General features: G+C 43.3%; 3 protein-coding genes across 3 annotated transcripts; 1 reads left to right on the forward strand and 2 right to left on the reverse strand.

Moving 5' to 3' along the window:
• The first annotated feature begins 1,210 nt into the window (after positions 1–1,210).
• On the forward strand, positions 1,211–4,288 carry LOC115688307 (WAT1-related protein At3g28050-like). The gene is made up of 7 exons (XM_030614104.2): positions 1,211–1,607; positions 1,751–1,816; positions 2,015–2,128; positions 2,877–3,111; positions 3,191–3,346; positions 3,421–3,572; positions 3,922–4,288. The coding sequence occupies exons 1-7, from the start codon at positions 1,417–1,419 to the stop codon at positions 4,076–4,078; spliced, it is 1,071 nt and encodes a 356-aa protein (XP_030469964.1). The 5' UTR covers positions 1,211–1,416; the 3' UTR covers positions 4,079–4,288.
• A 699-nt stretch (positions 4,289–4,987) lies between these two features.
• On the reverse strand, positions 4,988–10,850 carry LOC115688258 (protease Do-like 9). Its single transcript, XM_030614022.2, has 9 exons — positions 10,067–10,850; positions 9,309–9,508; positions 9,048–9,228; positions 7,888–8,079; positions 7,048–7,280; positions 5,929–6,030; positions 5,761–5,811; positions 5,563–5,667; positions 4,988–5,481 (listed from the first exon to the last, which is right to left on the reverse strand). The coding sequence occupies exons 1-9, from the start codon at positions 10,692–10,694 to the stop codon at positions 5,383–5,385; spliced, it is 1,791 nt and encodes a 596-aa protein (XP_030469882.2). The 5' UTR covers positions 10,695–10,850; the 3' UTR covers positions 4,988–5,382.
• Positions 10,851–11,882: 1,032 nt separating this feature from the next.
• On the reverse strand, positions 11,883–15,377 carry LOC115688306 (xyloglucan O-acetyltransferase 4). The gene is made up of 3 exons (XM_030614103.2): positions 15,000–15,377; positions 14,621–14,904; positions 11,883–12,875 (listed from the first exon to the last, which is right to left on the reverse strand). The coding sequence occupies exons 1-3, from the start codon at positions 15,346–15,348 to the stop codon at positions 12,078–12,080; spliced, it is 1,431 nt and encodes a 476-aa protein (XP_030469963.1). The 5' UTR covers positions 15,349–15,377; the 3' UTR covers positions 11,883–12,077.
• Positions 15,378–24,834: the final 9,457 nt, after the last annotated feature.

The following is a 24,834-nucleotide window of genomic DNA, read 5'->3' on the forward strand; positions in this document are numbered from 1 at the left end:
AAAAAAAAATACAGTAACCCTTTTCAAATGGGCTCCCACTGCAATTGAATTAAGCAGCCGCGTTGCTTGCGACATGACCTGAATTCCAGTATTTTTTTTTTTTTTCTCTCGGCTGAGAAAACATAAGATGAATCTGGGTGTTGCCACTTTTGCTGGACACAACGCCTTATTTTGTGACTCGGCGGCCGATCTACCAGCATACTCCGTATCCCTCGTCATAGTGTTTTTCTTCCACGGAACGGTCTGAGCTCTTCCTCCTGTCTCTGTTTGAGCCTTTTAAAGTCTTGCTTGGGACCAAAAGAAAACAGAAGATGAACCTGCCTAATAAAAACAAATGGTCCACTAATATTGAGGTAGGACCAACCCCGACATTAAACATCGGATTTTGTCAGCTATAATGATCGATGACCAAGCGCACTTTTCTGTCATGCTGCTTGCTGTTGTACGCCTCTTCTTTTTCTGCCTCTTCTTTTTTTTTTTTGGGAAAAATATTCTTTTGCATAATTTTTTTTATTTGTCCGAACAATTTAATATTGTATTGAATTGGCATGCCGGTGCGCAACTGGCCCAGGTCGAATCCTAACCAAGCGAAAGACAAGTCGTTGCCAATTGGCCTTAAATCTAAAAATCTATTTCAAGAAAGAAAGCAAGCATTTTTACGAGCGTGCGAGAGTTGAACTCGCCCGGCTTACGAAATTTTTATAATGAACTGCTGCGCAGCGCTGCTCGACGATGCTTTTCTTTTTATAAATTGAGTAAGATGCGAGTCGAAATCTTGATCCGTGGCCGACTTTGGGTTAGTTGCCTAGATGGATTATCTTGAAATTAATGACATTTTCATTCATTTATATAAACCCACTTCCCAAGTCAAAGAGGGTGAGTGGGTAGGACACACGCCAAGGGCTCTCTCATAGGGTTTAATAAACATGTCCTGAAGTTTCGACTTTTGCCATGAACGCAACGTCAGACATTATTTCGATGAAAATGGAAGATGCTTGTCAGACTTTAGCACCCATCTCCCATTTGCTCTGTTTTTTTTCCTTTCTTTGCTTGCATGACCGGCTAATCCATCCACAAGATCTTTAACTCCTCTCCTCGGTAATAAAGATGGACAAACGAAAACGGAAAATGAAAATGAATATACAATGCACAAGGGACCCATTATTGCACCCCATTTGGACACTATTCCCCCCATAAATTAAGAAAGAGCCCCTATGGACACTCAACATGAACTTGAGAAAGGCCAATTATTGTTCAAGAATCCAACTCACCAACAATGGCCTGTCCACCCTCATATATGCACTGCCAGATGAAACCTTTGGGGTCATTTGGAAAAGGAAATTTGGAGCTTGAGCAACGATTTTAGTCTGTCGGTTTCTTGTGTCTGTGCCAGAGTCGATTGAGAGAGAGAGAGAGATGAGAGGGAGGTACTGTTACAGGGATGTGCTTCCATTCTCAGCCATGGTGTCCATGGAGTGCATGAACGTGGGGTTGAACACACTCTACAAAGCGGCCACCTTGAGAGGGATGAGCGACCATGTCTTTGTTGTCTACGCCTATGCAATTGCTGCTCTTGTTCTTCTTCCTGCTGCCTTCATCTCCCGCAAGTACACGCACTCTCTCTCTCTCTCTCTCTCTCTCTCTCTCAAAAGAAAAAAAAGAGATGATTTCTGGGGCGAGCTGTTAGCTGACCATTTCTTGTATGATAGCCAACAAAAGCTGACCATTTCTTGTTGATGCTTTTTTGCAGATCAAGAACGCTTCCCCCTCTCAGCAGGCCTGTACTTGCCAAAATTGGTCTTCTTGGGCTCATTGGGTACAACATTTTACTCCACCCCTTCATGTTCAATTCAATGAAGAGTGGTTTCCTGAGAAAGTTCAAGATTCTTTATGCAAATTTCTCAGGGGAAAGATGAAACCAAGGAATGGGTTTATAGCTCTTGAAAATTTGATCAGACCGATTGCCTCTCTTTGTCGTCTCTGATTTTCTTTTTGTTTTTTCGGGTGGAAACAGGAGTTCATCACAGATCCTGGGATACACAGGGATCAATTTCAGCTCTCCAACGCTTGCTTCAGCCATCAGCAACCTCACCCCGGCTTTCACTTTCATACTTGCCATCCTGTTCAGGTTCTTCTTCCCGTCTTGTCAACTTGATGAGATGCCCTTCCCCAGATGAACAAAAAAAAAAAATCAGATGGCTCCAATCAAAGAATCATCCACTACCATATTCTCCGATGCAAATCAAAGGGTCTTAAGTTCTTTCTGCTTTGAAAAAGTTCAAGTGGCAGTTGCCTAGTTCTTTTCAGCAGAGTGCCCTGTCTCATCAAGAGCACTCAACTTTTTTTTTTTGTCTCCCTTGCTTTTTTCTGTTTATGTAATAAGTTGCTTTCGGTGCCTCATTCTCTCTTGAGTCAATGGTGGTCTCAACTTAGCATGAGCTTGTGCCTGCCTAATAGTAAAATTTTCCCAGGCTCGGCCCGGCTCAGTCTGAAAAATCTTACAACTCGATGTCTCTGAAATATTCTGCAATAATGGCCAAGAAGGAGTAAACAATGCTAGGTGTAATGAGACCGGTCTACCAAATTGGCATATCAAGTGACGTGACAGACGTTTTATGGATATTATATATGACCCGCTTGTTTAAAGGCCTGATTGCAATCTACCTCGTCACTTAGTATACCAATGTAGTAGACCAGTCTTCATAATTCTAGCATTTTTCAGAAAGGAATAAGAGCGTCGAGTTTCATTATGCTTTTGTATCACCTAAAGTACTCAACTCAATAGTATCTAAGTGCAGAAGCAATGCTATAAATATAGAGTTAATATTTATGCTTCCTCAAACCTGATTTATTTTGCCTTTTTCCCCTGACAAAAGAATGGAGTTTATATCATTGAAGAGAAGAAGCAGTCAGGCTAAGGTCATTGGAACCATAGTATCAATATCTGGTGCATTTGTTGTCACTCTATATATGGGTCCTCCAATTATTATTGGTACAAAACCTTCTCTCTCGCTTCATCGGAATTTGCACTCGTCGAACATGGACTGGATCATTGGAGGGTCTCTTCTCACAGCTGAATATATTCTAGTTACCATGTGGTACATTGTTCAGGTATACAATACAACTCTGCCTTTCTTTCAGTTTATAATTAGACTCAACATGAGTGAGGCCTCAAGACATAATCTTACAGGCGCAGATAATGAAGGTGTATCCAGATGAACTGACCGTGATTTTCTTTTATAACCTAATCGTGAGCTTCGTAGCTGCGACTGTCGCTTTAATTACAGAACGGGATATGAATGCTTGGAGAGTAAGGGACATAGGACTGGTATCCGTAATATGCTCGGTAAGAGGAAAAATCCTGAGTAGATACTGCTCCGTTTGATTAAGAAGGTGTTTTAACCCTTGCTTTGTGTTTAGGGAATTTTTGGGTCATGCTTAAACAACTCTGTACACGCTTGGGCAATCCGCTTAAAAGGTCCTTTCTATGCTGCACTTTTCAAGCCATTGTCAATAGCCATTGCAGTCGCCATGGGCGTCTTCTTTCTTGGTGACACTCTTCACCTCGGAAGGTAAGACACTGAGAATTGCTAAAAGTAAATTAAATGTAAAATTGCTGAAATCAGGATCTACACTTAATTGCTGTGCAGCGGAAGATAATAACGTGCTTCCTTTAATGGACTTCTAACAGATAGAGAAATGCTGCAATGCAATGCAGTATAAACCGTTGTCATTTCACTTCTTTAGTATAAAGATGTACTGAGATTTCACCAATCATTCTGCTCTTTGTATGCATTATCACTGGGATGATTGAGTAGGCTCTGTCAGTTTTAGATACGAACTCTTTATGGAAAAGTTCGATTTATATTCTTACCTGCGGCTTCTGAAATAACGCTTGTTTCATGTGCTGCAACTTTGCAGTCTCATCGGGGTGACAATTATATCGTTCGGGTTCTATACCGTAATGTGGGGAAAGGCAAAAGAGCAGACTATGGAGGAGGCTGAAGAGAGCCGGCCGGTCTCACTACCCTCTGAGAAGGTCCCTCTACTGCAAAATTATAAGGCGGATGAAGTGTAGATCGAACTTCTGCAGATAGAATGAAGCAACAGACACTGCTCAGAGACTTGTGGCAAAGGATTACTCAGGTATAAATATATGTAGGAAAAGGGATGTATACGTATCATAGTTTTTTAGTCGAAAGCGACGGTGCCACGATGCATTTAAACTGAGAAATGTAGACGAAAGGTCTCAATCCAAGTGTAAAATTGGCATGCGATGTGAACGAAACGGAGGACCACCGAGAGGTAGGTCAAGGGCCTCGATCCAAGTACAAAATTGGGATGTGATGTGGACGAAATGGAGGGGCGACGGATCCTCATAAGTCTCTGTCGCGGAATCCATTTATGTGGAAAGGTTGCTTTCGATTCGAATCATTGCAGCTATCTCTTGAAGGGGAACCAAAATAAGTCACCTTCACATCTTCGTCCGCCAACAAGATTTTTCCTCACCTTGACAATTCAATTATCGAATGGATCCAACCAAAATACAGGCGTCAGCGCAACCAAGTTTATATGTACTCGTCCTCCTTTTACTTTTGTTGAAGCTGTAAAAAACTAAAAATGGAGGATGCAATTCTTCAAAAATAGATTGCTTAATCTTCATGGAAGAGGTCTAAACTTCACTCTCGATGTATGGAGCGCGCTTCATCTATCGCATGTTGATACAGGCTTTGGCTTCTCCACAAAGGCAGAGATTTCAAACCAGGGAGGGTTTGCTTTTTTTCGTCTCCTCAGTTCCTTGCCTACACCTCAGAAATCATCCGCTGACACGAGGCCGATAAGATTGTAGCTGTTGCAGTCAAATGAGCTAAAATTCAATGCAATGACTACAGAGCGATGATGTTTATAGTTTGGTAAGTTTATGCACCTGCGTTGGAAGTTCGTGAACACAATGGTTCGCCCCACTTGAAAATGCTTTGCTCTGTGGTAATTGTGCCGGTAATAACATTACGTGTATCTGTTTCAAGTCAAGTTCCTGGTCTACTAGATCAACAGAAAACAAGCATAGGCATAAGCCCTCCCCTTTTCACATCCGCTCCCTTCCGATCGACCAAAAATTGAGTACACATACAAGGGAGTGCACAGCTAAATAGGTCCCACCCCTTGGCTGATGACACATTAAAATCCGAGGATTAATACCATGGGTAGCGCATGGCTCAGAGAGAACTTCCAAAGTTCATCTGTTTAGCTTGCTACTCTAATGCAAGTCGATTTCACAGCCCCTACTAAGTCGTCCGACACAAAGAGGAGAGCTTCATCGGCTAAATCACAGACTTGCAGTAATATCCGTGACAGTAACTTCATGCACCATATCATCATGAACTAGGCTTTGAGGTCATCGGACATGGCAGAAGGTATGCAATGGGTAGTTAGTATATCTGAAGTCGCCACCTTGGCAGTTTTGGTCTTTAGCACAACTACCTGTCGACAGAGGACAGAGAGGAAGATAAGTCGGAATTTCTTAAAGACACGGGAGAGATGAGGCAAGAAAGAGAATTGTACCTGCTGATATTCTAGGTCAAAACGTAAATATTCATCCTCACAGCTCTCCACCATGTTGGCCAAACTCTTCAGATTCTTTACAGGCTCGCCATTGAAAGCAAGGACCTAAATCCACATAACAACTCGTAAGTCACTGTGAGACATTTGAAAGCACCAATAACCGTATGTCCAACCAATTTGTAAGAAACCATCCACAACCTGAGTATTGACAATGTCTTCATATCCGATATTTATGTCTGCAACAAGGACCTATCACAATAAACGATAACGTGAAATAGGGAATGAAAGCAAGTGCATCAAGTATATGTTACGACAAGTTACTCGATATGGCAAGTTATCAGAGTAGGGCTGGAGGGAGAAAAGAACCTGAGATACAACAACAAGCTGTTCATTTACGGATTCTGCCATTGAATGAAGAAGCTTGTCCAACAGTTTGACTGGAGCATCAAATTCATAGTCCTTCCCATACTGGAGCAATTAATAAAACAAAACATCAACAATTAAAGTTTGTCCTCATCCACTCAACCAGCTATGGACTCTACTACTTAAAGCACATAAGCACCATAAACTTTTTGCCGCTACTAATTCACAAAATCCACAATGATGCATATCTTAGGTAGCTGGGCATGTTTAATGTTGTGTTCAATTTTCAAATTCAACCATCACATCTCCATTAAGTAAGGAAAGGCATTGAATGGCATGCAAAGAAATAGACGTGTTAAGGTAGAAAAACCTAATCTAGTGAAGCCTGAGCAGATAGTCCGTTATCCCAAACCTAAGAATTGATGATATCATATATCTAAAGCTTTATGCCGGGGAGGCAGCCAGTACTGAAGCCCTCATACAGGATTGACAGAACCCTATAGCAAAAGATTCGCCCAGGTGAGCAACAAAACAGCTACCCAAGAACTTACTCTGACTGGCATTTAGAACTCATAAATTATTCTTGAACATCATCCGCACGAAATCAGGAAATCACTAGCACAGAACAACTATGACAACATTTGTATCCCGAAACTGGCATAAAATAAAGACCCATTCAGGTGTTGTGGGAAACCAAAGGCCAAAAGTAGGGTTATCTCACTATTATGTGCATCTGTGAGTAGCCAGTTTTATGTTGAAAATAGTGCTTTGCAAACCAATACCAGTGAACAGTAGAGAACTAATTGACTAAATTATCTACTGCCATTGACAAACAAAACAGGAATCAACAAAGACCACAATACGTGCAAGACCAGGCAAACAGGCAAATGCAACAACAATTAGATTAAAAAGAAATCATAAATATCTCCAAATGCAGTGTGGAACCAAAATACCATCATCACTAAATCAGATAGATATAGAAAACTGCCACTGATCCATCAAACATACACAGACACACAGAGCCTGTCAGCCACATATGCATTGCACACAAGCCGCACGACCATGCACAGTGTATCTTGTATCGAGAGAGAGAGAGAGAGAGAGAGAGAACAAAATATTCACCTCTGAACGGAGATACGGAACGGATACAGCGGTAAAAACAAATCCAGCGATTATGTAATAAGAAGGTGGTTTCCCACTAATATGTGCAGGGATGAGCCGTTTGTGAGTAGCAAGTTTTATGTCAAATTCAAGAATCTTCGAATTTCGGAGAACTTTCACATGAGCTTTATCCCCAGTGTATTTTTGGGAAACAAGATAACTGAAACCTATGCGCTCTCCATGCCTGAATGGAACTGAGGAGGAGCCAAAGATATGTCAATATATAGCATCAAGGAATAAAGATGCACATCAACGCAAAAGCACAAGGATAAATAGTAAAGACATCTTTAAATCTTAAACCAAGCTGGCAAGCAGAGAGTAATTAGAGTAATCAACTACCACACTTAATGTCATCTTCTTATTGAATTGCACAAAGACATGCATGCTAGCCCATGCATCTTGTGATTGTAAACTTAATTCTTCATTTGCATCAGCGACAGAGTCAGGTGGATCAATTCTGGAAGAAATCAGAGTTTGAGAGATTTACAATGCCCCAGGTACTAAGTATCAGAAACCTGCTATAGTTAAATGAAAATCCAAAGCCAAGACGCTCAAATTACCAGAGGAAACCCTGCTGACATCCTGCTAGGCATATGCCCTAGATTTCACATGATATAAGATGCTGATTGCATTGGAAGTTTTTTCATATAATAGGTCTAGTAAGTCCTATGGTTTCTCAAGGTTTAGGGATACACGAACAATAGCAACAACAATCAGCATTCCAAATCCTGCTCTACAAATGCCAACATAGCAACAGAAGCGTTGCTAAAGTAAGAGAGTGAGAGCAGGGGGTGTATTTACCTGTCCCATCATTAGCAATATTGATCCGATCAAAGCTGAGGATAACATCAGATGGCCTAAGGACATGTGACTCTGGAGCTGTAGGTTCAATTCTCCTAATTCGGACACCTTTCTTATCCAGTTTCATTCCCATAGCCATGCGTAGATCAGGATTTTCCATCTTCTGCCACTCAACTCCAAGAATGGGGAACCCTGACATGAAATGATCAACCATGAAATAGGACATCATGACAAGATCATTTCAAGGGCCACTAGCATCAAGTGCATCCATGCATTTTAACAATTCCAAAGGAAAATCGCAAAAAGGAAGCAGGAAAAATGTTTTTTCCCCCTAAAGCAAACTAGAAAAATATGTTAAAGGCTTTTTTGGAGTTAATTTTCCTATTCTCCAAAATAAATCAGTGGCCAGGGAATAGACTTGGAACATAAACAAGAAGTAAAAAAAATCTCCTTTTTTGTTCCCGGGAACAAAAAGAGAAACAAGGTCATTTTAGAGAAACAAGCTCAGTATAATCTAAACCCTAAATCCTAAACCCACACCCCACACCCTAAGCCCTATGCCCTAGACCCTAGACTAAGCCCTAAGCCATACACCCTACACCCTAAAGCTCAAAAGGTTTGTGCACTTGTCTATTGTAATGCCCAAAGATTTACTGTCAATCTCCTCATATTGTGAGTTATAAACGAATGGAACTCTCTCTTGCCATTTCCAGCCTACCATCTTTGACTAACTATTATGTTAGATTTTCTGAGGCCGTCTTAGAATTTATTGATCAGTTAAGTGCTTATGAAAGTTCAATTTTATCCAAACATGAATTGTTAAGTCATCATTGACATTTTTATAATTAAATGAAAAAAAAAATTGGGAACAAAAATTTTTAGGGTCGTACTAAACATATTTCTATTCTTTTTCTATTCTGGAAATAAAATTTTTTTGCAGTTACCATACGCGTTCTTTTGCTCAAAAACTCGTCCAGGGACTAGAAATTAAAAAAAAAACTATTTCTGAACAGAAATTGTTCCCGGGAACAGAGATGTTACCATATGCACCCTAAAAGGCTAAATGAACAAATTTCTTTCACAATCGTTTATAAAAATTCCAGCTAATGGCACGGCCAGTTTAGAAGCAAAGTACATTCAAAGATAGAAAACAGAAGTACCTGTGTACAACCCATTCTTCTCATAATCATGAATGAAGTGCCTGATGACTGGTGTTGGGATAATATAACCAATATTCTCCACATCTTCATGTTTAAGTGACTGAAATGCAATGCCCACACATTTTCCCTGGTCATTAAATGCAGGGCCACCAGAATTTCCTGAATTTATAGCTGCGTCTATCTGCAGGAGAATCCCACACAAACATGAGGATCCCAGCCATCGCAAGCAAGTAAAAAACAGTTATGACTGTATTGAATAACCTGCACTCCCAGGAGCTCAGTTGACCCATGGGCATAGGAGAGCATCTCCATACGTGACACGACACCACTTGTCACGGATATTGTATCTCCACCGATAGGATAACCCACCACAGTGACAGCATCTTGAAGTGCAGGTAGGTCTCCGAACTCCACAGGCGCAATCCCTTCCCAGAACTCATCATTGTTGACTGTAAGCAATGCTGAAACAATGGCAAGATACAAAGGTCCTTTCAACTCAATGATCTGAAAAGGAAATAGCTTTACTAATTTCTAACAAGCAATCACATTTACGAAAGGGCAGTCAAATTGCAAAGCAATATTTTCTGGTGGTCAGATAAAACAAAACAGCAACTATATTCTCACTTATCTAAACCTACTAATTCAAACTGATAAAAGGATGGATGATAAATTACCAAACCAAATAGCTTATGCTCTTTTTTCTTTTCCCTTTGGGTGTTACAAATGATCTAAATCTGGACACCTTTGCATACTGTTCCCATTAGACATCAAAGATTCACAGATGATGAACACAAGAACCAGTCACACCTATCATCTCCTCAATTACCAGTTCCTCCAGAGTCTTACCAAAATCATACCAACTACACTGGCAAACGAGATAAAGACTACAGGCACGCAAGCATGGCCACATAGAAACCCTCTCCATCACACCCCATGAACGAATTTACACGCACTACGCTACCTTACATATCAAACACTCAATCAACTCAAACCTCATTGGACAATCCTATATCACTTACCGATATCACACTCGGTCCCAATAGCGAGCACAGTGGCCAGATACTTCGTATCAGAGCCACGCTTCTTCACCTTCACCTGAGTGTGGTGCTCCACGGAATGGGCATTGGTCAGCACTCTCCGACCTCCAATAATGAACCCGCTGCTGCTGCTGCTGTACTGCCTCTTACGCTGCCACGGGAGCGAGAAATTCGGCTCCGTATGCACACAGAACACCTTCACCACCGCGTCCATCGCAGGGACAACCCTCGCGACGTTCTCCCACTTCGGCATCGGCATGGGCGACGGCTCCGCCCCATCGAGCTCCAATTCCCTTTCGTCGCCATCGCCGCCGCCGCCGACCGCGACAGCCAAGGAGCAGTCGCCGTTCTGCTCGGCGAAGCGGGAGCTCCGGCGCTCGGGCGACCGGTGCTCCGCCTTCCTCCGGGGCCGCCCCCGGCCGCGGCGGGACGAGGGGGGGTCGGCGTTCATCGTCTTCTCCGCCGCGGCCGCCGAGGCGCCGTCGCTCAACGCAGCCGTCGCCGCGGCGGCGGCGGCGTTGGCGCTGGGATGCTGGTGGTCGGCGGCTTCCGCGGATTCATTGGGCGGAGGCTTGGACGGGCGGCCGCGCTTCCGCTTGTTGTCGACCATGATTTTCCGGCGACGGGAGGGATCCGGCGGCGAGGTACGGTGACCGAGACGGCGACCGAGACGGCGACGGAAATGGGGTTTCAAGGGTTTATGGTCGGAGCAATCTCGGCAAATCGCTAGCGATTGACGATGGCGACGACGCTGGTGGCTCGGAAATGGCAAGAGAGGGCGGTTCAAAGGTAAAGGACGAACGGGTGGAAATGGGCTTGGGCTTGGTCTACGTGGGCCGAAGAGTTGGGCCGACTCTTCGGGCCGAGTGACGTGTTCCCTTGCTTGCATTCCAAGCATCCAGATTAGAGCTCGAGTTTATTCGGGTCGGGTCTGCATGGCACGATACTCGGCTCGGCTCGGCTCGACTCCAATATTCAAGGCTCGAAACTGTGCTCTAGTAAGTATTTAGTAAGCTCGGGCTCAACATTGACTAAAACATTCGGGGCTGGATGCTCAACTCGAGCTCAACTTGACTCGACGATGTCGGTCAATAAACTTTACTCGAGTCAAGTATTTTCAGGTTTGAGCTCGACTCAATTAAGTGCTCGAACTCGAAACGAATCGGGCCGAGTTCAAGTAATTTGCAAGCTGAACTCGAGTAGTTCCCGAGTAGCTTGACTCACTTGTGGTCACGATACGAACGTATAGGGTCATACAATATAATGGTATTCGGCGCAAATAGAAAGTTATGTGAAATTTTTTCTCACAAAAAACAATAGCATCGAGAGGACTGACAAATACTGACACATACAAAAATGCGATTCTAAAAGTGAGAAAACTTCCCTGAGATATTGCCAAACTAATCGATGCAACACGTCCAACTTCAATTTGATATGAATCAAACAAGATTTCACCAAATTTTAGTTAATAATACGTTATAATCACATTCAGCAACCACATAAGAAAACGAAGACCGGCTATCGGAATAAGACCTTTGCATTCTAATGACAACATTGCCAGAAAAGTGCCGCCAGGATATTTCTTATGCAACCAAACAAGAAAATACTACAGTTTCGCCAAATATGACAGCCCTCACGACGTGCATAATCAACATTTTGAAAATCAAATCAAACATTTCCTCGTCGGGGCCGCTCGCTAATAACCCTTACGTCGGTTTTTATCTTCATCCACCAACAAATCAAAAACCCACAACCATCTCTTCCTCTTCACAAGACCATAAACAATAGCAGCAACAGCAACAACAAAAAAAATTACATATATATTGAGTCCTCAACTATACAAGCTTATTACTAATCACTTGGGCCACAAAAGCCCATGCAAAGAATTGAGTACACATCTAACTATATATTACCAATGTAAAGAAAAACGATGCACAAGTACTGTTCCTCTTTAATTTGGCCCTATAGTTATCTATATCCCCTCAAGTACAAATCAAGAATCCGTCCCACGTTCCTGCCTCAAAGCAGCCATCAGGAAGTCATTCCAGACATCGATGGGGCCAGGCAAGCACCAGTGCACGCAGTCATTGTAGCCCTTCATCCACTTGTTCCCCCAGTGCTCGCCGGGATGACCGTCCGGCCTCATCAGCATCGCCCTCGTCACGTCCAGCGCCCCGAACCTCTTCCCTCCCTTCCTCCTCCTCCTCCTCCCCATCCCTCTCGCCCTCTCCACCTCCTCCATCTGCACGTTCCTGAACCCCCACTCGTAGCCCCCCAGGTCGACCTCGCCCTCCCCGTAGGGGCTCGTCAAGGTGCACGCCCCGCCCGTGTCCCACGTCCCGTTCTCGAAGTGCGCTGGCGAGAACGTCCTCAGGAACGTCATGGTGATCCCCCCGCGGCCGTGCTTCTTCTCGCATCGGTTGATGTGGCTGAGCGCGGTGCGGAACGACATGCGCACCGCGTGCTCGGGCCCGTAGGAGGTGACGTTCGGCTCGTTGCAGTAGACGCAGCCCACGAGGCGGTTCTGTTCGTAGAGGTAGATCTTCCGGAAGAACCAGTGTGCCGCGGAGACCACGGCGATGTCCGCGGTGGAGATCTTGTGTGCCCATTCACCGTCCACCTCGTCGAGGTACAGGGAGAAAGTTCCCGTGGATGAGCCGTTGATCACTTCCTCCTTGCCCGTCACGAGGAACTTGGACCACAGGATCTTCAGCGTGAAGTCGTGCCCGCGGAAGTACCACGTCCGGAACCGGTCATCCGAGTCCTTGAAGATGTCGACCGGGGTTTCCGCCTGCAAGAAGTTCGAACAATCTCCAGTCCCTCAATGTTTCAAACTAACGTTTGTCAAAGAAATGGCAACATTCGAAACTGTTCCAATGAATGTGCAAGAAATGAAGGTACTCAAAACAAGATGTTTCCAATCCGAGCAGATAAAAGCTTCACAATTTGTGATTTTACCGTCAAAGAGGATGATGTGTTCTTAGATTGGGATAATGACACAAATGGCCTCTGAACTTTGTCCCAATATGATCCCTAAACTTTTAATTTGTTCAATGTGATCTCTGGACTTAACTTAGTTCTTGAACTATATGAAAATGATCAAAATTGTCCTTCCATTAATTCACGTTCAGGGACAACATCAAACATTTCCATATAGTTCGGGGACTAAAATGGACAAGAACCGAAAGTCGAGGGACCACATTGAACAAATTGAAAGTTCAGGAAGCACATTACACACCACATCGCACACCACATCTTCAACACAGAAAAGTCAACAAGTGATTAGGTGCTTCTCATTAACACTAATCACCCTAATTCCTTAGAGATAATCATACCTACTAATCGAGGGTCATCTGATTATTTCACTCGAAAATCTCTTTCACATTGTATCGGTGCCCTGAGGGCAGATCGAAGAAGAAGACGACCCAGCAAGGAAATTGCCAGCAGCAGCAAACAGCCGTTGACTGGCCATGTGCAGCTCAGGTACAGAAGAAAGGGTGGGCCACCGCTAATTTGGCATCACACAATCATTCAATTCGTCGGACTCAGCCTCGTACGCACTGGCCCGAAAGGCACAAGTCGTAATGGCCCCGAGAATCCTTGTCCCTCTCATCAAAAATCACTTGCATAATCCAAACTTTGACGATGAGTGATCTATTCAACATTGTATCATTAGGGTCATGCACTCCAACCCCTAAATCATCGCTCCATCAATTCATCAAACTCTTTAGGTACACAGCTCACATGCATTTCGGTTGAAGATGGGTTGGGGGGAAATTTTCGTATTTTTGGTACGTGGGGGCAGAAATTCTTTATTAGTGTCATGCTTTCTCTAAGATGACAGTGACAACTCCCTATCACTTGCAAAAATTTTGGACCGCCCGTTTGGCACCCAACTTTTTCCTCTCCTGTTAATCTTGCTTAGCGAAATTTTCATGAACTTTCCATCCCGCCTCGGTGGGAGAAGTTAATACACATAGTCGATAGCAACATATGAAACGCTGAGCAAAGGAAAGCGACATGCACGGTCAGAACATTCCCTAATTACGGATCTTGTCACCAAATTTAGACATGAGATCATTGAGATGGAGTTAAAATCGCTTGTTTCCAACTAAAGTTTTACTTATGGGTCGGGATGATACCGATTCTTCTTCCAAATGCGATGAAAACGCCAGCTTTTGTCGTCGATGATGATCCTAAGCATCGCACTTTATCTCCCTTATCTTTGCTAATGATATTCATTAATTACCAGAGAAGCAATGGAATCAAAATGGGTTCACGCACCGGTCATCATGCACCCCTTTTGGGTGCAATAGCGATTGGCGAAGGAGACTTTTCGTCTTCGACGGCTCTTCGCAGACGCCGCGATGGCGGATCTTGAATTGACCGTGCGTCGCCACGAGACCAGGACGCAAGCGCGAGTTGCACGCATTTCCACTCGTTTGCTTCGCACCCGCGAAAGCAGAAAACTTTTCGAAGGAAAGGACACACAGAAAAATAAAAACATGTGAACCAGCGTGCTTTGATTGGACTGACCTGAGACAGGAGGCAGAGCAGCGACTCCATGTGGTTCCTGGCAACGGAGTCCCCGACAAAGGCGAGGGTCTTCCCCCGCACCATACCCAGGAACGCCCGAGGGTCGAACCTCGGGAGCTCGCACCCGTCGGGCTTCCATCTCCAATTCAGGAAGTCCGTGTCCTTCCTCCCGTGCCGGAAGCAGTTCTTGGAGTCGGGAATCGTGGCGCAGCTCGAATTCGTGTACGAAGAAGAAGATGACCCTCTGAAATCCGGAACCCAGTGTCCTCTGTACAAGTCACAATCTGGAAACGCAAACGGAAACGCAGCATGATCATGAACAAGAACAGTCGCAGACAAGGAAAAAAAAATGATCTTTTTTCCGGTTGGGTCTCATTACCCTGTTGAGGTCTGATGAAGGAGGAGGTGTTTTGGTGGAGGTCGCGCTTGATCATGAGAGGGGATGGGGAGAAGACCATGAAGAGGGTGAAGAGGGTGGCGAGGAGGAGGGCGAAGAAGAGGAAGGGAGGCAGCGCGGCGGTCGCGGCAGCGGCAGCGGCAGCAGAGGCGCCACCATAATTGTGGCACCTGTTGTCCTTTTTGTGGGCTCTGTCTTGGACAAGACATGAAGGTTTCATGATTCTTTCTAGGAGCAGAGACACAGAGAGAGAGAGAGAGAGGCACAGAGAGAGATGTGGGGGAAGATGTTTGATTTCAAGTGAGAGTTTGACACGTTCTAATTTACTCATCTGCAGGAAAAGTGAAGAAACAGGTAAAGAAAAAAGGAAAGAGTTGAATTTGGAAGGGTCTTATTAGCTGTGCACTGCCTAATTATACTTGCCTAATAAATCACGTAATTGGAATCTACTAAATGGGGGGGCCATAACAATAGCTCCTCGTACTAGTATTTTTCTTTTTGGGTTCTCAAGTTTGACATGAGACTTTGAATTTAGTATAGCGCTGCATAGAAGCACGACCGAGTAAAAGGGTACGAATACAACCGCCTGGGGGTTGCCCCAATGGCCACGGCGGGGAGGGGGAGGTGGGGACTCAGGGAAGGCTCGGGGTGGGAACGCACCGTGAGTGAGGGAGTAGGGTTTCGAGACCGGCGTGCAGCACATGGTACATACGGTGGCTTGCAAAATAGAAATAGAAATAGGATAGAATCAGACAAAAAGAGAAGGTACAAATACTACGGCAAAAAAAAAGGGTACAAATGCTACATATAATTTTCCATGGTCTCTCATTGTAATGCCAACTTGTTTCTCGAGTTTTCGGATATCTTGACCGGAAAATAAAAAAGAAAATACGTATAGAGATCGAAATCGATGCCGACAGGGTTCGTATTTCGATCTCCATCGAGATCTTACATATTTCATATTTTTTTAATCAATTGTAAGAATTGAATATCAATTATCGAGTCCAATGTTTTTTTTTTGTCATAGAGGCCGAGTAAAATTGCTAACTTATATCCATGCAATTAGATCCTGGAAACTTACGGGGTTATTTCGTGTAGAACTATCTACCACGCACAAGTCAATTTCTTAACTCCGCGTGTCTAAACCGATTTTCGAACGTGCGGCCCGAACGAGAAAGACTTATAGTCTCTCGTGACGTGCTTTTATTAGATAAGCCGGATGCATGCAAGCTCCGGTACACATAAAAAGGGGGACTAGGCTTAATGATCAAGGACGACAAATTACGCATCGCGATTTAAATTCAAGAAAAAATGACACGGATTGTCACTAAACTTTGGTCCAATGCTCAATACCGTCTCTGAACTTTTAATTTGTTCAATGTGGTCCATAAAATTTAATTCGATACTCAATATGATCCACGAACTTTTAAATATTTTCACAAGGTCTAATAGTTTATGGATTACATTAAACGAATTAAAAGTTTAGAAATGATATTGCACATTATATCTAAGTTTAGGAACCAAATTGCACGTATTAAAATTTCAGGAACAACGTTGCAAGAGAGAGAGAGAGAGAAGAGAAGAGAGAGAGGAGAGGGAGGGTCAAAGGCGCGTTGGAACCGGAAAAGTGCGCTTCGTGTGCAAAGGTGTGCAACGCGGACCGTGGGATGATGAGCACGCGGCGGGGGAGCACTGGTCAAACAGAAGGTGAGAAGATCTGCTTGGGCCTGGCTTGACTTGGCTCGACTCCATCTGGGGGAGGAGGTTCCTTTACCATCACCCCTCGTTTCACGGCGTGATCTGTTCACCTCCTCCTGCTTTTGAAAAACACAAAAAAAAAAAACTTTTTTGTAAATCATACGTTTCTCCATCTTCCTAACCTTGAATTTTATTAATTTATTTTATTATTGTTTTCGTTTTTTTCAATTGAATTCTGGGGGTGGGCCCATTACAGTTTTTTTTTTTGAAGAGACACCCATATAGTAACCCTTCGTGCAAAGTTAAAAAAGGAAGGGGGATTGCACTTGTTGCGCACATTTGATATGATATGTCTCGTTTGATGCACCAATGAGCGATCGCTTTGGAGCAATGATGGGCATCTCTTGCCCCCCTCACGTACGCTATGCTTTTGCTTTCCAATAAAAGGACTTTGCACTGTTTCCGGGATCTGTATTGACGGAAAGAACCGAATTCGCAATCAGCCATGATGACCGAGTCGGTAAAATCTGATGAGGTGCGCATTGATGGAGTCACCCTAAGTCTCTCGGGAGTAATCTCTAGCGTCGGTATGTACGTGTACTCCATGACCGAGCGTGCCGCACACCTTGTTGTTGTTCTTTGGTACAATTAATTTATGTCGATGTTTAAATTGCTCTCTCGGTGATTTGATGTTTCTAATAAATAAACGAGACCTTATGTACCGGATATCGGAGCGCGTAACATTTATCACGAGAGCAATTTCTCGGTGCGAGTTCTCCTTTCCCACCAAACGACCGCTTGGAGATTTAGAAGCGCAATTCCATTGTATTGAACGAGTCAATTGCGCCTTTCACCACTAATGACCAGCGAAAGGAAAGAAAAGAGTTGATGGAGCTGCGATAGGAGACTTTTGGGGGGTGTGGGGAAAAGCCAAGTCAATGTCGAGATCAATCGAGATCTCCGGAGAAATTCAGAATGTAGTGGAATCACTATTTGAAATCATTCTCGAAACGAAATTGAAAAAGCAGATCTTCGCACAAGCCATCGAATGTATAATATGTCTTTTTAAGCGCCCTAATAATTACCCGATGCGCGTAAAACAAGCAATTACGGTTGATCGCATTAGTCTCGGATTATTGGGGTTTCAAAGGGCAATTGTTATAACGAACAAACTGATACATCCGTGATAAATTTACCCTAAATTAATTTTTAAAACACAAAAACTCCAAACCGAGTACACCCGTAACAAATTTTCACAAAAACCCTAAACTGGTGGTGCAGTACGGTCGTGATAACTTTACCCCTCGCTTAATTGAATTAATACCACGAAAAATCACGAATTGATAAACATGTAACTTATACACCTGTTAACTGCCGCGTGTCATCTAACTCGGTAAAATTTAACGAAAATTAACAGAGGATTAATTTATCGTAGGTATATTAGTTTGTGATTTTTTGTGATCAAAAAATTAATTTGAGATAAAATTATCATAAGTGTATCGATTTGAAATTTTTTTATGAAATCAACTGTAAGAAAAAATAAAGCGCAGGGTGTCACTTACCGACATTCTCACGGAGAAAGCAAAAGGGAAGTGACGTTGCGATGTGAATACGCGCGAACCGCTAAATTCGCGGGTCATTTTCCATCGTGGGGGTTTGAGGCGCGGACGGTTCTGGACCGTCCACGTGCGGGACCGAAACAAACTCATTGTGATCAGAGTTTCTTGGTTATTCCTTTAGTAGAAACGGAAGGGACGTCCTCTTTCTAGCTTTAAGATTATTATTATTATTTTTATTATTATTGGGTCTATTTCCTCCCCCTCTTTAGCTTAATGGCACACTCTTTATTATCAATTAATCAAAAGAACATTTTGTGCTAGGCAACAAGATCGATCACCCCAATCACCTTAATTTTTTTTTTATCTCCCATCTCTTTTCTTCACCTCCTATGTTAATCGATAACTGACTAAAACATCCATTCATGCTTGAAAAACAATTAATCATTAATTACGCATACTTTTTCTCTCTCGTGTTTTGTTTCCCATTGCCGCCACCGCTTCTCCCGTCTACTTTCTAAATTACGACCGATTTTGCGACATTTCTAAGTTTGTAACTTTAGCCCATAAAATCTTACTTTGCTTTTATGTGCCTCGTCTTGCTTCATCTGTTGCCTCATCAGATGCCTGTGGGTAGGGATGAGCATGAATTTAGGGTAAAATCGGGAATTTCGGTTCAAAGTTCCCGAGGTTAACGATTAGGTTCCCGATTCCAAAAAAAGTGGAACCAGTACTGTGCAATTTGGTTTCTGGTTCCTAGGTAAGAACTAAATTGAGAATCGAAGAATCGGACCGGGAACCGACGAACTGGACCTGAGTTAACCTTAAATTCTCTTTTTACTCTTGCTAACAATAACAGGCGCTGCCTCTCAAGTCTCACCCGCTTCTCGTCTTATGGTGCTGCCACATATTAATAACAACGGTTAATACCATGAAAAACCTCAAACTGGTACACATGTGATAAATTTACCCCAAATTATTTTTTTGACCACAAAAAATCCAAAACTAGTATACCTGTGATAATTTTATCTCGAACTATTTTTTTGACCACCAAAAACCTCACACTGGTACACCTGTGACAATTTTACCCTGAACTAATTTTTTGACCACAAAAAACTCCAAACTGGTATACCTGTGACAAATTTACCCTCCGTTAATTTCTGTTAAATTTTACTGTCAAATTGCCAAGTTTAATGACTCGTGGTAATTGACAGGTGTACCGATTTTGGGTTTTACCCCTATATTTATCACAAATTTACCAATTTGTGATTTTTTGTGATATTAATCCAATTTAACGGATACTTATGGAGGGTAAATTTATCACAAATGTACTAATTTGGGGTTTTTAGTGGTCAAAAAATTAGTTTGAGATAAAATTATCACAAGTGTACCAGTTTAGGGTTTTTGATGGTAAAAAAAATTATTTGGGGTAAAATTGTGACAGATATACCAGTTTAGGGTTTTTATGGACGAAAAAATAGTTCGGGATAAAATTGTGACAGGTGTACCAGTTTGGAATTTTTTGTGGTATTAATCCTAATAACAAACTAGTACCCACTAACTCAACATTTTATATTGTTTTCTTTTTCTCTATGTCTAGTTTCTCCTGGTTTTGTTCACCTACTGCCTTTTCTATTTGTAGTGAAGATCCCAATCTCTAGTGGAATGCTTTTGAAGTTGGTGTGTAGGGTACAAATTGTTCGAAAAAAGTTAGGTTGTTAGAGAATAATATGGAGACTATAGTTAGTATATTTTTTAACAGATATAAATTTATGAAGTACATACCGAGCACGACGATGTCTTCATCATCTGGCTCAAGGAAAGGGAAGCTCAACCCTTCACTCGGTAGGATGACTATCGCACCATGAGTTGTAGCACTCGTCCAATCACTGTGAGCATGCAGCCAAAGAGCTCTTTTCTTGGTTGTACTGGTTTGTTTCATTTTTATGTTACATGTTTTTAGCCTTTTGTCTTTATTTTTCACGTTCATTTTTTATGGATTGTTGTTATTGACAAGTGGGGATTTTTATTGTTGCCTTCACTTTCATTTTGCTTAACTAAGAATGAAACAAAAAAGGAAGAAAAAAATGAAACAAAAAAAAATTTGGCCAATTCCTGGGTAGACCCTAGAACCGATTAATGGGTAGATTCCAGGGCATGAAGGGTGAATTCCAAGTTTTAGGTGGAACTTGGTCCGACTCTAAAATCGCTCACCCCTATTTGCAGGGCATTCTTTAAGGAGAAAATTTGCCCCATTTGATGTCGGGGGTCGTGCCGTCTCATTTGCTATGAAAATAAACAAAAAATTTACATCAAAGAATTAACAGTCTGACCAAAATAGTGTCTTCTCAACCAAAATTGCAAACTTTTTGAAAAAAAAAAACCAAAATTGCAAACTTAAAAATATTACAAAATTTAATCAGTCATAATTTAGAAATAAGACGGAAGGAGTGCTGATAGTGGGAAATTAAAAATGAGAGAGAAAAGCTATGCTTAACTAATGATTAATCATTTTTCAAAGCCGAAGATATATATTTTAGTCATTAGCAATAGAAATAGAAGGTGAAGAATAGCATGGCAAAGATAGAAGTAGGGTGAATGGGTGATTGATCTTGTTTGCTAACATAAAGAGTTATTTTGGTCAATTGAATATAAAAGCTGTCTATCAAGCCAAAGAGGGGGTAGAAATGTCTTTTAAATTCTAATTAACTTGTCCAAAATAATAATTATTATTGTTAATATTCACAATGGAGTTTATATTTCGATACAAGTTATTCAAGGGGGTCACCTGGTGAAATGTCTTCTAATGAACTTGTCCAAGAAAATTCCTGAAAAATATGGCACAAGAAAGAGACAGAGATCAATAGTTATCGTCTCGATATCGACATGAAACTTTTACAATATAATCATACCATTTCCAGTTAGATTTAGTTCATCTTCTCGATTCGATTAAAGGTACAGCTCATCCCACGAGGAGGTTACAGCATTCTTCTCGAAAATCGGCTTCCTCAGGAACCGACTCCGATCGGCTGCGACGAGCGAGGATCGAGCCTGCGACCTCGGGTTTCTTGTTGCAAGCATTAGCCCGGATTAGGCGGATGGGTAAGATCCCAATGGCATTTTCATTATTGGGCCAACAGAATGTTCTCTCTCTCTTTTCCGCAGTAGATGCAAGGCCAATAGGCATTGCTTGAGCTGAAGCCGTCTTGATCGCTACAGGTGCTGTCGCGAGGATGATCCAGCCCAGTTCAGGACCCGATTCTTAAACGGGCTCGCGGTCGTGATCCACTCATGCCCTCGTGGGCTTCTTCTTTTGACCTTCTCTCCGCCATTTTCGTCAAGTCAACCGAAGCTCGAAGCTCCGGTGCTTCCGTCGATCTTTCAACTGTCGAAAGGGACGATGGACCAGATAGCACAGTGGCGGGGGGGTGGTGTCCTGCGGGTAGGGAGCAGTCGCATCGCCGCTGTCTGTTGGGTACTTTGGCGAGTAGACGACGGGGAACGTTAGCCTCATTTCACAATGTGTCGGCAAGAAATGGACACGCGAGTAATGCGCATTTGTGCCACTCCCCCCCTCCTCCCCACCCATGTGTCTGCATGAATCGGCACTGTGCGTTGAGTACGTTGCTGTCGCATTGATGTGAGATGGGTCCTGCGTTTTCGGGTTGGTTCTTGTTCTTTCTCTCTCTCTTTCTCCCTCACACTGGCTTTTCTGAGAGAGAGAGAGAGAGAGAGAGAGAGAGAGAGAGAGAGAGAGAGAGAGAGAGTTGTCCGGAGCTGATAGGGTTTACTGATGATAACTTTGGTTTGTTTGCTCTGTGTTTTTTTCTCATGGGTTGTTGCCCAACCCGGTGTAGATCCAGAGGTGACAGTTCTTGACATGACAAATTACTGTCGCAGATGTGAATCCCACTCGATAGAAGTCATCGGTACCACATGAATTTGATACTATCGCATAGGGGTGAGCGGTTCCAAAATTGATCTAGGTTTCGATTGGAGTCTGATACTTACCCGTTAAAATCGGCTCACAAATTTTTGGAACCTATAACCTACTATGCATACTTTGGAACATGGAACGTATCCTGTCATAGGTTCCATGATCGGTTTCGAATCTATCCATGTTGCATCTGTATTCTTAATTGAATGATTGTAATAAATCATCACCTCTAATTATTACCACTTACTACTACGATCCACTAACTATAACTAATATTTAGACGCAGGAAAAATATGAAACATTAACAAAGTAAAAGTTTCAGTCATGGATATTGTCGTAAATGGAAGTTCGGATAAGTGGTTCTAAATTACACAATTATCATCGGACGCCATGGAATACCATAGGATTGTGTGAAAACATATAACCAGAAAAACACATACGTGTTCCGGGTTCCACTAGAACCTATCTGTCGGAACTGGTTCATTAATTTTTGGAACTTGGAAAACCTACCATACATACCTTAGAATATGGAACCAGGCCGTTTTCTATCGGTCAAGTTCTCGATTTTACTCTGGAATCATGCTCACTCCTACAAACATGAACACTGTCCGTATTTTGACGACCCATTTTTACTAAAACCAGATTCATCATTCCCTACTAGATCGGATTAATTCCTCCCCCTCGATGTCTGATGCAATCAAATTCTTAGCACGAGCACTTTGCTGCTCTGATTCTTATGGAGGATGTTGCAATCGCCATAAACCAGCTTTGATTTAGCATCAGAATCGAGTTGGATTAACACAGGAAATTGTACCGGAAGTTCTACCTGATTGACATGACCTTACATAGAGAGTGCAATCAAATGCTAAAAAACTACAATGAAAATTACGGTAGAGCTTCGAATTTTTCAATCGTTACAATGAAATCATAAATTGTTCTTCTAAATTGCAATCAAATCCTTATCATATATTGGAAATTCAATTTGAGAATTTCATGTGGGCAATTTTCAAAGTGCCAAGGGCGACAACTTCAACACCATTAACAAAAAAGAAAGAGCTCGATTATAATTTTTTTAAAAAAATGTCAAAAATTGATTGCAATGGTCGAAAAGTTTTTTACTCGATTGCAATTCACAAATTGTACACCAAAAAGATCAGGACTCTCACAATAATTTTCTCTAAGACTTCGTTTATTTTACGAAAAATGTTATTTTTCTGGAAAATGTTTTCTAGGAAATTATTTTTCAAGAAAATTGCAATATTTTTTGGTGTTTGGTTAAATTTGAAAAAAAAAACCAAAAAATATTTTCCGTTGTTTGGAAAGGAAAATCTCCTAAATACATATACATAATTCATGCACTAGTGATTTGTGCATGGGCAACCAGAAATCAAGCACGAGCACTAAGATTTTTGGTCTAGCCTTGATGGACCTCGAGCCGAGCATGGGCACTTGGATCCTGAGCAAAAGAACATACACCAGTTCTTGGTCCACAAAAGCTGGAACCGAGAACCTGGTGGTCGTGCAGGGCCTCTTGGTGCCCTGGCTCAAGTCTATAAAGGTCAAACCTAAGGCCTCGATGCCCGTCCTTCCCTGTACCTGGGCGTCGGTCTATAAAGTTTAAGTGCGGGACCTTGACGCTCGGGCTTGGGTCCTCAACACTCGAGCCCTGATCCATAGAGGCTGGGTTGGTACCTTAGTGTCCTTGCCCTTGCCCAAGTCCCCAACGACCAGGCCCAGGTCCTTGGCATTTGGGCTTGGGACCTCTGTGCCCATGTTGGGATCCCCAGCGCCCAGGCTCAAGACCCTGGTGTTGTGCTTAGATCTCCCGTGCCTAAGCCTAGGTCCATCGAGGCTAAGGCTTAGACCCTGGTGCTAGTGCCCGGGTCCATCGAGGCCGGGTCTGAGACCCCGATGCTCTTTTCGTGTCCCCCACACCCGAGCTCGGATCCACCGAAGCCGAGCTTAGGACCCCAGTACCCGTGCAAGGTCCATCGAGGCTCGAGCATGGGAAATATGAGCACAGGCACTAAGGTATCGAGCTCGGGCGCTAGAGACTGAGCACAAGTACCGAGGTCCCGAGTCTGGCCTCGATGGAACCGAGTGCAGGTGCAGGGGACTCGAGCGTGGGCATCGAGGTCCTGGACCTTTCCCTCGATGGACCCGATCCCGGTGCCGGGGTCCTGAGCCTCGGCCTCAATGGACCTAGCCTTTCGCGCAGGGGATCAGAGCACAAGGACTAGGGTCCCAGGCCCAACCTTGATGGACTCGGGTCTGACCTCTATGGACCCTGGCTCGGCCTCGATGGACCTAGCTTCAGTGCCGGGGAACCTAGCATGGGCATCAAGGTTTCGGGCTCGGCCTCAATGGACCCAGGCTTCGGCCTCGGTGGATTTGGGCCCGAGCGCGTGGGATCTGGGCATAGGCACTGAGGACCTGAGCTCGAGCATCGGGGACCCGAGCTAGAGCGCCGGGGACCCGAGCTCGGGTACTAGGGTCCCGCACTCGACCTTTGTGGACCTAAGCTTGGGTCTCAAGGCATTGGGCACGAGCCAACCTGGATGGATTCGGGCCTTGGCACAAGGGACCCAGGCTTAAGTGTCGGGGGCATCAGGATCCCGGGCTCGAC

The sequence above is a fragment of the Syzygium oleosum genome, unplaced genomic scaffold, assembly GCF_021117445.2.
Source record: "Syzygium oleosum isolate NSW1041296 unplaced genomic scaffold, Sole_v2.1 Sole_v2.08, whole genome shotgun sequence".
Taxonomy (NCBI): Eukaryota; Viridiplantae; Streptophyta; class Magnoliopsida; order Myrtales; family Myrtaceae; genus Syzygium; species Syzygium oleosum.